The sequence below is a fragment of the Oreochromis niloticus genome, linkage group LG11 (assembly GCF_001858045.2).
Source record: "Oreochromis niloticus isolate F11D_XX linkage group LG11, O_niloticus_UMD_NMBU, whole genome shotgun sequence".
NCBI lineage: Eukaryota > Metazoa > Chordata > Actinopteri > Cichliformes > Cichlidae > Oreochromis > Oreochromis niloticus.
The window spans coordinates 24,938,893-24,951,483 of NC_031976.2; the positions used below are offsets into that span (position 1 = coordinate 24,938,893).

Consider the following 12,591-nt stretch of genomic DNA (forward strand, 5'->3'; position numbering starts at 1 on the left):
GTTAATCATCTAGTAGCTGAGACAGTTATATATGGACCAAAGAACTGGACTGACCAATCAACCGACCAGCATTGTTACCCAAAGAGCCCAGCTGTTTATAAAACATTTTTCCTTGAAACCAGCTTAACATATGGGTCACATTTTCACATATATTTGGTGGAGGACACATTGCTTGCAGAAAACATGACAAAAGGTTTGTAATTTTCTTTTCCACAGAGCCTGTTTCAAATGTGACCGTTCAGACAAACAAAATCAACCTGGTGGAGTTCAATGACACAGCAGTACTCATGTGCAGTGTGTCCAAAGGCACATCCTCGTTTTATCAGTGGTTCAATGGGAGCTCAATGATCACGGCCAATGAACATCTTCAACTCAGCAGTGGAAACTCCATTCTCACTATCAGGAACGTGACCCGCTATGATCAAGGACCGTACAAGTGTAATGTGTCTAACAATGTCAGCAATGACATCAGCGCCCCTGTGAATCTGAACATCAACTGTGAGTTCTAACTAAAAGACACCAATACATGCATACAATCTATAAAACAATCTGCTATCCCAACTATAACCTCTAAAACAATTTATGCCCTGTTCTGTCACCAGATGGTCCAAGTAACGCAAAGATGACAGTCATGCCCGTAAGCAGCATATACAAAGGCGGATCTAATATCACACTGTCATGCTCAGCTGACTCCAGTCCTCCAGCAATGATCACTTGGATGATTGATGGAGTGTACCAAACAAACACATCAAGTATTGAACTACGGGACGCTACTGAGAGCAAATCGGGAAATTACACATGTCTAATTCAGAATACAGTCACGCTGAGATTCAGCAGCAAAACGACAGCAATCCAGATTGTGGGTAAGTTTGGTTTGGTACACTCAAAAAAGGAAATTGGGTGGTTTTTACATTTACAGAAGTCTAACTTGCAATATGTACAAAATAATTTCATGTTTATATGACAATTAAATCCTGTAGGATCTGTATGAAATTCAACAACTTAATTTGTTGTGGTTGAGATGACATGGCACAATCTAGTAAGAGTGGTTAGTTTTCTGGACTCACGAAATTCACAAGATCACACGATATTTCAAACCACAGGAAAATCACTGCATCAAGCCTTGTAATCATAGCTTTACTGCTTTTTTGAGGTCTGTATTGACAGCTTGGTGGCGCAGTGGTTAGCACTGTTGCCTCACAGCAAGAAGATCCACTACGACCTGACAAGCTTGTCGTGGATTCTCTCTAGGTATTCTCGTGTAATAAGTCGTGCACTTATTAGGGCTAGGTTTATTGGTGATTCTAAATTACGCATAAGTGTGAATGTGAGTGAAAATGGTTATTTGTCTCTATGTGATAGACTGGCGACCTGTCCAGGGTGTACCCTGCTTCTTTCCCTATCACATCTGAGATAGGCCCAGCCTCCCTGAAACCTGATAAAAATAAAAGAATGGATGGAGTGGAAGTTGTTGTAAATACATTAAAATTGTATGTTCACCAGACTCTAGACTTTGTTGAACATTATGTAATATGAAGACCATGTGTAGTATTTAAGTGACCAAGTAGCATTGGGGTTAAAGGTATTGAATAGTGTTGGAATAAACTAAGAAAATTTTGAAGGATTAAAATATTTCAAGAGCTCAATTTACTTCATCTGAACATGTTGCAATCACATTTTGTCAACACAAAATGCCCACAGGTTTATTGAATATGAATAAAATGTGTTGATTTAACCCAGTTGTTTAAGTTCCTGCCAATGCAAAACATTTGTGTGCAACCATTGTAAACTATTGATTTAAGTAAATCCAACATGTTCTTTTTTTTCAGTGTAGTATTGCAGATGTGATTTTTCTTTGCTCCTTTGATTTTCAAGGCACAGACATCATTTTTTAAATTTAAATTTTGATTTTTTTTGTATTTTTTACTTTCCTGCTTAGACCTGCAGAGCTGGTAGACCATTAACACGAAAAAGAAAGAGTTGTGGTTTATGCCTTTGCCTTGTTACTGTGCAGACGAATGTTTTAGTTGGACATGCCATATTTGTTCAGCTCAAATACATGATTGAATTTAAATTACTTACTAAACTCCAACAGATCCTGTGAAAGCAGTAGCGGTGAATCTTTCCCATCCAGCATCACTTGGTGAGATGTTCTCTTTGAGCTGTGAAGTGAAGGGAGCTGCTGACATGATTTTTTGGTGGAGAAATGGAGAAATCCTTATTTCTGCTGACAATAACAACACAGCGTTTAGCCCGGACAACAAGACACTCACTATAACTTCAGCCCAACATTCAGATGGTGGAAATTATCAATGTCAGGCTTTCAATGCTGTAAGCAACCTGACCAGTGACAAGTTCACAGTCACAATTTACTGTAAGTAAACAATGATGTGCTTTCCTTACATGCTTTTTATCAACTGTGAGTGTGATATTTTGTGATTTTATGCAACTGAGTGACATGTTTGAATAAACAATTTTTACATTTGTCTCCTTTTCTGTTACAGATGGACCAGAAACACCTTTTGTTTATGGCCCAGCTTTTGCTGAAACAGGACGTCAAGCTGTCTTCAATTGTTCTGCCGAGTCAGAGCCTCCCAGTACATTCTTGTGGTGGTTCAATGGATCCATCGTGGCCAATACATCAGACTATACAACCGATGTGTTGTCATTAAACATGAGCGGAGAGTACACCTGCATGGCCATTAATAATGTGACAGGAAAGAACAGCACAAACTCCACGACACTCACCGTGATTGGTATGAAACTTTTTCATATTAGATGAAACAATTTTAACAAACACTTTGGCTGCTATTGTGTTAAAAGAATAAAGTGCTATCTTACCTTCTCAACTCGTATTTTTTGTATCTACAGAGGCCATACAGTCAGTGATGATCAAAAACAGCACCTTTCCGATAAACAATCAAAACATCACTCTCATCTGTGAGGTCACTGGACACTATGACACAATCTCCTGGATGAAAGACAACAAGACGCTCAACATGAACTCGTTTAATGTCTCATATATGTTCTATAACATTGAAAAAAACATGTTGCACTTCACCCCAGTGACCAAGAACAGTGAAGGGACATATCAGTGTGTTGCGACTAATAAGATTGGCCAGTATATGAGCCAGTACAGTCTACTGGTGAGCGGTGAGTATGACCGAAAGCAATGAAAGGATTTTTTTTGGAAAACTAGTTTTATCAAGTTTTTTTTAAACTAATTTTAAAAGCTAAACGCTGGATACAAATTGTTTTAATACCTGTATCCCTGAGAAAATGTACGCTGTAAAGAAAATCCAAATGAACAGTTATGATATTTATTTAGTGGTATTTAGATATTTGGGGGATTTTAATACTAAACAAAACAGCCTAGATATTTTTGGGTTGATGCAAAAAATAATTATTTAATTTATCCTCCTTAGAAAGTAGAAAATTTATCAAGTGTTTTTGTGGTTTGCTTTGTTTGCAGATCCAATCTATGATGTGAAAATAAATGCACCAGCCATACCTGTCAAAGAAAATTCCGCCTATAATTTAACATGCAATGTCACTGGAGCTGCTGATTACATTTACTGGAAGAAGAATGGGCAGAGACTGCATGGAGACAACAGAATTATTTTCTCAGGGGATAACAAGACAGTCTGGTTTAGTCCACTAAATCGAAATGACAGTGGAGACTACTACTGTTTGGCTTTTAATGCTACTGGAAACGTGTCCAGCCCTCCATACAGGCTTGTTGTCATCTGTGAGTTTAATAGTTTAAAAATTTATGCAACTGAGTGATACAATTTTAACTTTTTTTTACGATTCATAATATTCATTGCAAGTCAATTTTCTGCAAGTTTGGAAATACCAAAAGTTTAGATATAATTATTTACAAATTTAAAAAAAACCCATATGTATACTGTATGAAACATTACAGAAGGCAGTACATAAAAGACGATGCACAGATGTTAATTTATACTTTCGTATTATTTTGTGCATGTGTGTTGTGCGCATGAGTAATTTTTTTAATGTCTTTTGGCTGTTGAAAAAAATAGAAATTGTTCCATAGCATGCCAATATGTTATTCATCAACAATATATTTATAACCAGAGGGCATCAATAGGCTGTTGTACGGCTGTGCTGCCTTTGCTGGTGAGGTTAACATACCAGGTGGTCAAGCAGCTCTGAAAAAGGCTTTTTATGGTGCCTTGATATCAGTCCCTGAGTATTGTAAGCCTCATGCCTCAGGCCTTTAAATCTGGGCACTGCTGGATCTTTTTAACAACAGCTCTGATATGAGTTACCTATGTCATGTCTTTGTGACTAAACAACCTTTATGTGGTTTGATTTGTTTAAAGATCCAATAGAAAATGTGGAAGTAAAAGCACCAATGACGCCAGCCATAGAAGGTAATTCATATAACTTAGCATGCAATGTAACTGGACCTGCTGAATACATTTACTGGATGAAGAATGGGGAGAAACTGCACGATGACAACAGAACTGTTTTCTACATGGAAAATAAGACGCTCCACCTCAATATGGTGCAGCGCTATGATAATGGAAACTACTGCTGTGTGGCTATTAATGCTTTTGGAAACTACTCCAGCCTTCCTTACAACCTCATCGTCAACTGTGAGTATATTATCTAAAGAAGTTATGCACTGAGTGATTATTTTTAATTGAAAATTAAATGGCACGTCATTTTTAGTTAGATAAATCCATTATGTTTAAAGATGCTAAAATCCCACTGTGGATTCTATCGGTTTCTTGCTGTCAGGTTAACTTTCTCCTTTGCCTTTGCAGATGGACCAGATACGCCCATCATTTATGGGCCAGCTTTTGCGGAAACAGGAAGTCAGGCTAACTTCAGCTGTTCTGCCATGTCAGTGCCGCCCAGCCAATTCTTCTGGTGGTTCAACGGATCAATTGTGTCCAACACGTCAGTGTACACAACTAGCCTCTTGTCTTTCAACATGAGCAGAGAATACACCTGTATGGCCATTAATAATGTGACAGGAAAAAACAGCACAAACTCCACTACGCTCACAGTCATTGGTATGACACTTTAAGATTTTAAGAAAAATTTGTTGAAAATTTGTATTAAATTCAAATTCTTTTTGTGTTCTTGAAGTCTTAATATTTTATGGGCAAGTACTCCAGTCAAGATGTCACGCTCCTTTGTGATGAACTGTTTGTGTTGTGTGTCTGCAGAGCCCATACAGTCAGTGATGATCAAAAACAAGACAATTCCAATCAACACTAAAAACTTAACTCTCACCTGTGAGGTTGTTGGGCCCTATGACACGATCTACTGGATGAAAGACAACACGAAGCTCAACACGAACACCTCCTCTAATGGCCCATCCATGTCCTACCAGATTGAAAACAACACACTGCTCTTCACCCCAGTGACACTGAACAGTGAAGGGGCATATCAGTGTGTTGCTACCAATAAGGCTGGTTATCGCGTGAGCCTCCAGTACAATCTGTTGGTGAACTGTGAGTGTTTGTTGAGAACTTGTTCTGAGAATCTGTCATTTTGTTTTGTTGTACTTAATAGTTTCTCTCATTCATCATTTGGTAAATTACAATTTACATTTAGCACCTTGAACATTTGCTCATTGCAGTAATTGTTATGGATATTTTACATTTTGTTATTTGTTTTGTTTTGTTTTTTCTCACATAGTGCATGAATAAAGGTGAATTTGTAATTATGAGGATTTTGTGAGACTAAATCTCTTTGTCTTTTTCCAGATGGCCCACTAAGTTTGACTATTTCCTCTGCAAGTGTGTCCATGGCAATGACCCTGATATGCACGGCTGATTCTCGGCCAGTATGTGACTTCTACTGGTTCTTCAACAATCTGTCAACACCTCTACAGAAGGGACCTATGATTGTATTCCCTAAAACCACACCAAATATGGGGACGTACATATGCCAGGCACAGAACCCCTTGACTAATGAAACAATGTACAAATATTTTACTGTCACAGGTGAATAAACCACACATCTCTTCTCTACTCATTTTTCTGTAACAGGTTCTTTAATGTTGCTGAACAAGACTTGTTTTACTAAAGCCTATGACCTCCAAAGGAAATGCATAAAACATTTTAAGACTTTAATGCCAAAAGGCTTCTTTTTTTGTGCAGAAAATGTAAAATGCTAACACGATCACACCTATATAAATGTTCATTAAGTTAAATCACACCCAGTGCTATAAGTCTGCAAATGTCCTATAAGTGTTTTTCTTTCTTTTCCAGTCCTAATCTCAAACATGTCTCTTTGCTTGTCATATTTTCCACCCCCAGCTCACGCCCCTGCCATCCACTTCCCATACCAAGGCAGCCTGATGATGATGGTTCTGTTTGCCTTTTCTGCGCCTGTGTTGTTCAACTGAGTTCTCCACACTGTTAAGTCTTCTGAGAATGAAAGGCTTCTTTTTCTCTTACATAGTGTAGTCCATAATCCTAATGTTAGACATACACATTATTTAATTAGTGCAATGCCTGCTTTTTATGTTCAATATTATATCTGTAAACAGTAAAAAGTAGTTTTGCTAGTTTTAATGCTGTCATTGTAATCACTGCTCTGGAGCTAGTTCAGAGAATACACTTGGAGAGTTTCATAAAGGGAAAGCATGTGAATGTGCTCTTTCTCGCAAATTTAAAATCACTCTGCCCATTAAACTATATTAATGATATATTTAATGTTATATAATATGTACTTCAATTATTTTATTATACCTTGATTCACCTTATTTATTATAAATGAATTAAAAAAAGACAACATAATGTATTTTGTTGAGATTTTATTAAGCGAAATTTTTGAAAATAATGATGATCCCATTCAGAAAGCTATAGTGAAATCAGATTCCAGTCTTACAGTTTCTTTTACACTGCATTTGTAAAAATTATAACGTGTATGCATATAATTGGCAATGAGTCTTACAAAAGCATGAGCATGGTTCAGAATTAAAGTTGAATGTTTAAATTTTTCTATACATTTCAGTTGTTTGATTTAAAATTGACTGTGGCGATGCAGAGAAGCAAAACTACAAAAACTGTGTCTTGGATGCAAAAGTCAGACATTTATTTGTTTTTGCATATCTGTTTTGATATGTTGTTTAATGATACACCCCATGGAACCTAACCTTTTCAGTTGTTATTCAGTAAACTTTTATAGTACAACCTGAATTTAAAAAAAAGGTTATACTCCGTGTAAAACGAGAATATTTCTGTATGTGTTGTTAACTATGAGTTTCACACTATTCATCTTACACTACCTGTTTACATGGGCGTAGCACATTTTAGCACGATCACACTAACCAAAAAATGTTCCCATAATCCAGATACCTCAAATATCAAGAACAGCTTAAAATTGATCAGCTATTTGTTAAAAGTAAAACTCCTTGATACTACTTAATGATCAGTTTGATGAATGATTAATGTGCCATTACCTTAGTGAACTGTAAAGGTGCTGCACTGTTTGAAAGTTTTGAATTAAATGAAATGTTACAACAAAGAAAATGTTAATGGTGAGTTTTTAAACTTTCAAAAATTCTCAGTTATTGGGTTGTCAAGTTTAGAGCGAACATGCATTGCTCATTAGATAATACTCTGCACTGCATTTCAAGATGTTGCATCAGATTTTTTGCTGCTTAAAAATACCATTTGCCATTTTGGGGTGGGGGGAATATTATGAGTTTGTTTGAAAAAAAATATATATATATAATAATAAATACATATATATATATATATATATATATATATATATATATATATATATATATATATATATATATATATATATATATATATATATATATATATATATATAGAGAGAGAGAGAGAGAGAGAGAGAGAGAGATACACACACACATATATATATACACACACACACACACATATATATATACACACACACATATGTATACACACACACATATATATATATACATACATATATATATACATATATATAATATATATATATATATATATATATATATATATACACATATATACATATACATATATATATATATATACATACATACATACACATATATATATATATACATACATACATACATATATATATATATATATATATATATATATATATATATATATATATATACACATATACACATATACACATACATACATACATACATACATACATATATATACATACATACATACATACATACATACATACATATATACATATATATATATACACATACTCTCCCTCTTGCAAACAGAACTTAGAAGGATGTAGTTCAAGTATATTCCTACATTTTTATGCTTTTTTGTTTTTCTGATGTTTGTGTATTTGATATACACCCAACATAAGGTTGTAGCCAAACAATGCAAGATTTAGAGGAACGACACAGCATGAAACTGCAGCAATAAAGGCCTACCAGCCTGGCATTGGAGCGGATGATGCCATCATTCACCTCCTACATCGTTCCCTCGCTCACCTGGAGACCGCTGGGAGCACTGTGAGAATCATGTTCTTTGATTTCTCCAGTGCCTTCAACACTATTCTTCCCTCGGTTCTGAAGGACAAGCTGGAGAACTCTGGAGTGGACCATCACCTCACTACCTGGATTTTGGATTACCTCACCGACCGACCACAGTATGTGAGGACTCAGGGCTGTGTGTCGGACAGGGTCGTCTGCAGTACGGGGGCCCCACAGGGAACAGTTCTGGCTCCGTTCCTCTTCACCATCTACACTGCAGACTTCTCCCACAACTCCACCCAGTGCTTCCTGCAGAAGTTCTCTGATGACTCTGCAATAGTCGGCCTCATCACTGATGGGGACGACAAGGAGTACAGAGGACTGACTCAGGACTTTGTGGACTGGTGCCAGCTGAACTACCTCCAGATCAATGCCAGTAAAACCAAGGAGCTGGTGGTAGACTTCCGCAGGCACAAGCATCCTCCACTGCAACCACTGAACATCCAAGGTATGGACATTGAGGCTGTGGACAGCTACAGGTACCTTGGTGTTCATCTGAACAACAAACTGGACTGGACTCTGTTAAGGTTCAAAAGTTGGAGAAAAGGAGTACGGAGGGCTCACAAGCAAATAACAACTCTGGTCCCGAAGATGTGATCAAAGCAAAGATTTATTGATTACACGCGTGGAGTCCGAAGCTGGGCAAAGTCAGCAATCGAACTGAACTTACAATAATTAGACAAAGGTTTTATATGGATACAACAACAAAGCCCCCTCTTTTGCAAAAACAGACAAAATACAGCTTACGTCAATCTAAACCACAAAATGTTCCTGCTAACTTTAACATAGTTTTAAAGAGCATTACGTCTCCTCTCCATCCCGGTGTCGCACCATGAGCGCCTCCTTATCTCCCCGAACATCAGGTGCACTTCCTGTAAGCATCTGACAATATGCCGGCACAATTTGCAATTGCAGCAAAAACACATCTTCACTTCTTACCTACCAAAATAGATCTATTATGGTGTGTATGTGTGTGTGTGAGTGTGTGTGTGTATGTGGGTGCCTGCTGTGTAGGCTATGTATGTGTCATGACCTCGTCTGCACCCCAGCTCACCTCACACCTCTCGTCCTAGCCAGACATAAGGCCTGTGCACATACACAGCTGAACTCTGTGTGATTTCTAGGCTAAATGTCACACTCAAACCATGAAGGAAACTTACTCAAACTGAACATAAATGAAACTTAAGACTTACTCAAAAGGATATAAGGTGTAAATGATAAAAACTTAAATCTTAACTCTAAAGGATATAAGTAATAAAAGATAAAAAATCACTCCAGGCGTATGTCATGTAAGCAGGTGTGTTGCCATTCCTTTCAGAGCTCCTGTCCTCCTCACCGTGTATTGGCTGATCCTTAACGCCTGCCAAGAGTTTCTGACCTTCACTTGACCAGGAGCCACAGCTCTTTAATAAGCTCAAATGCAATCATGTATAAAAGATTAAAATCATTTTCATAACAAAAGTTCTCTCTTCTCAGATCTACCAATATGTTTGCTCGTCTCTACTACAGTTCAATCATTGAAAATTACACTGATCAGCATACTTTGTGGAAATTACAGATTACATAATGGCAAAAGCATTTTTCAGACCCCTCAACTCATAATTCAGACGCCCTCTACAGGAAAGGGCAGAGCAGGCTGTACCTGCTGCGGAGACTCAGGTCGTTTGGAGTGGAGGGCCCACTCCTGAAGACTTTCTATGACTCTGTGGTGGCCTCAGCCATCATTTACGGTGTGGTCTGCTGGGGTGGCAGCATCTCTGCTGGGGACAGGAAGAGACTGAACAGGCTGATCCGCAGGGCCAGCTCTGTTCTAGGATGCCCTCTGGACCCAGTGGAGGTGGTGAGTGACAGGAGAATGGTGGCTAAGCTGTCATCCCTGTTGGACAACATCTCCCACCCCATGCATGAGACTGTGACAGCACTGAGCAGCTCCTTCAGTGGGAGACTGCGGCACCCACGGTGCGGGACGGAGAGATTTCGCAGGTCTTTCCTCCCCACTGCTGTCAGACTCCACAACAAAGACTTTAACTGATCAAACACAGACATGTGCAATAATCTTCCTGGCATCGTTGTAATTTTTAATTCAATTCAATTCAATTCAATTTTATTTATATAGCGCCAAATCACAACAAAAGTCGCCTCAAGGCGCTTTATATTGTACAATAGCTAGCACAATAATAAATACTCAGATACACAATACTTTTACTCAGTTGTATATAGCATTTGTATTCTATTTTTATCTTATTGTATATTTTATTCTATTTTATTCTACTGTATATAGTATTTTTATTTTATTCTATTCTGTACAGTTGTGTACTGTATTTATTCTTATTTTATTTTATTCTAATTTTTGCTTCATAACTTTTGCACTGTCCACTTCCTGCTGTGACAAAACAAATTTCCCACATGTGGGACTAATAAAGGTTATCTTATCTTATCTTATCTTAAATTCAAAGTTCAGCCAATAAATTATATTCCAGTTATCCCACCTATTATCATAACAACACAACAACATAACACTGTCCCAAAAGTACCAGTAATATGCTGTGACAAAGCCTGCTAAATTTGCTAACCACATTGCCAAACATATACTGTCAAGGCAAATGTAACAGTTCACCAAGCAAACAGACTCAGAGATATTCTTTTGGAAAATTTTCTAAAAAGGGTGACTCAGTTTTTCTTGTGCTCTTCTGAATAGAGACCTCTGATGTTGTGCCCTGAATCTGCTGGAGCTAGTCCCCCAAGTTTAATGGGCACAGCTCACAGTATTCCTTTTACCTCTGGTACCACTGTGGACACACATCTTACATCCTGATACAATGTGCTTGATATTTTCCAGGACATCTTTGCACAGTCAGCCTATTCAGTTCTGTCAGCTGTGCTAGACTCCTGCCTCTATGGATCCGGTGCTTAGGGCCCATTCTTGTGCTGCTGTGATTAGTGCCTTTGTGCTGTACTTTAGGCCAACCTTTTTTAGCCACTGCTTGGATTTCCTGATGTCAGCTACATCCTATGTTGTCAGTGGTACATCATATCCAGGGACTTTATCATCCATGATTGTTTCTCCTCATGTTCTTCATCACCATTTGCCTTCAGCCACCTAAAGTACTTTTGGAGAAAAATTCTCAGGGAACCAGATGAACTTCTCTAAGAACTTCTCCATCATCCTGATCATAGAGCCTCAAGGTGCTGGACTTCAACTGGACATCAGTGGCATATATCCTCTTCCATGCCCAGCTCTGACCATTGGGATGTATGTATTGAAGGCTTGGATCTTATCCGTACCATTCCCCTGGTTTCTCAACTACTGCCTTACATTTTGGGAGTATTTTGTTGTGGTTGTGGTGCTTTTCCAGACTAGTGCTGTCAGGCCTTCATTGAATAATATTACTGTAGCTTCTTCATGCCTGAGAGTCAGTGTTAGATATCTGCCTTTGTAAAACTTGTTATTTTTTACATTTTTCCTAGATTCAACTAAAGAAATGGGAACAAATTATGTGTTTGTGACTGTCTAAAAGTAGAATTTCTGATTGGTTCTTTGCTAAGTGTAGACAGCACTGGTTCATCCTTTGAGTTAGGTGCCTCATAATGCTGAATGGTTTTTAATTCAGTGGATTAAAAAGTAAACACTCCTTTAAAAAAATGGACAGGTACAGTAATTGTAGTGAAGAGCTCTAAAAGACTTTCAGAAAGCCTGGAGAACTGTTGCTCAAGACCACTTTTTTAAAAAGGACAAAACAGTTTGACTTCTTTGGAAACAAAATATAAAGACGTGAGGGATGACTTAAGATGTTTGCACAGTACTGTCTACATGACATAGATTACAATGTTTTTTTCCATTGTACTTATACCAGTAACAGACTGACAGCAACTTTTACTGCTTGTCTTTGCCCTTGTTTCAAAAGCCCCACCTATCTGAGCAATGATAATTACTGAATTATCTTAGTGTGTGACAGCAGGGAAGACTCATCTACTAGTGTCAGAAAACCTCTGACATAATAAAAAGCTTATCATCGTGCTGTCATCAGAAGTTGAATTAGATATATTTCATAATTCATACTCTATCTTCCATG

The 12,591-nt window shown here is 37.6% G+C and overlaps 1 protein-coding gene across 1 annotated transcript in view; it reads left to right on the top strand.

Annotated features, from left to right (window-relative positions):
• Positions 1-6,986, top strand: part of LOC100703849 (carcinoembryonic antigen-related cell adhesion molecule 5-like) — a 29,779-nt gene extending 22,793 nt beyond the window's left edge. The window contains exons 3-13 of the mRNA XM_025911590.1: positions 217-498; positions 603-863; positions 2,096-2,374; positions 2,505-2,756; positions 2,872-3,153; positions 3,473-3,748; positions 4,347-4,622; positions 4,794-5,045; positions 5,202-5,489; positions 5,745-5,984; positions 6,300-6,986. Of these exons, the coding sequence (XP_025767375.1) occupies positions 217-498; positions 603-863; positions 2,096-2,374; positions 2,505-2,756; positions 2,872-3,153; positions 3,473-3,748; positions 4,347-4,622; positions 4,794-5,045; positions 5,202-5,489; positions 5,745-5,984; positions 6,300-6,388 (2,777 nt within the window). The 3' untranslated portion in view covers positions 6,389-6,986. The remainder of the gene's footprint in view (positions 1-216; positions 499-602; positions 864-2,095; positions 2,375-2,504; positions 2,757-2,871; positions 3,154-3,472; positions 3,749-4,346; positions 4,623-4,793; positions 5,046-5,201; positions 5,490-5,744; positions 5,985-6,299) is intronic.
• Positions 6,987-12,591: the final 5,605 nt, after the last annotated feature.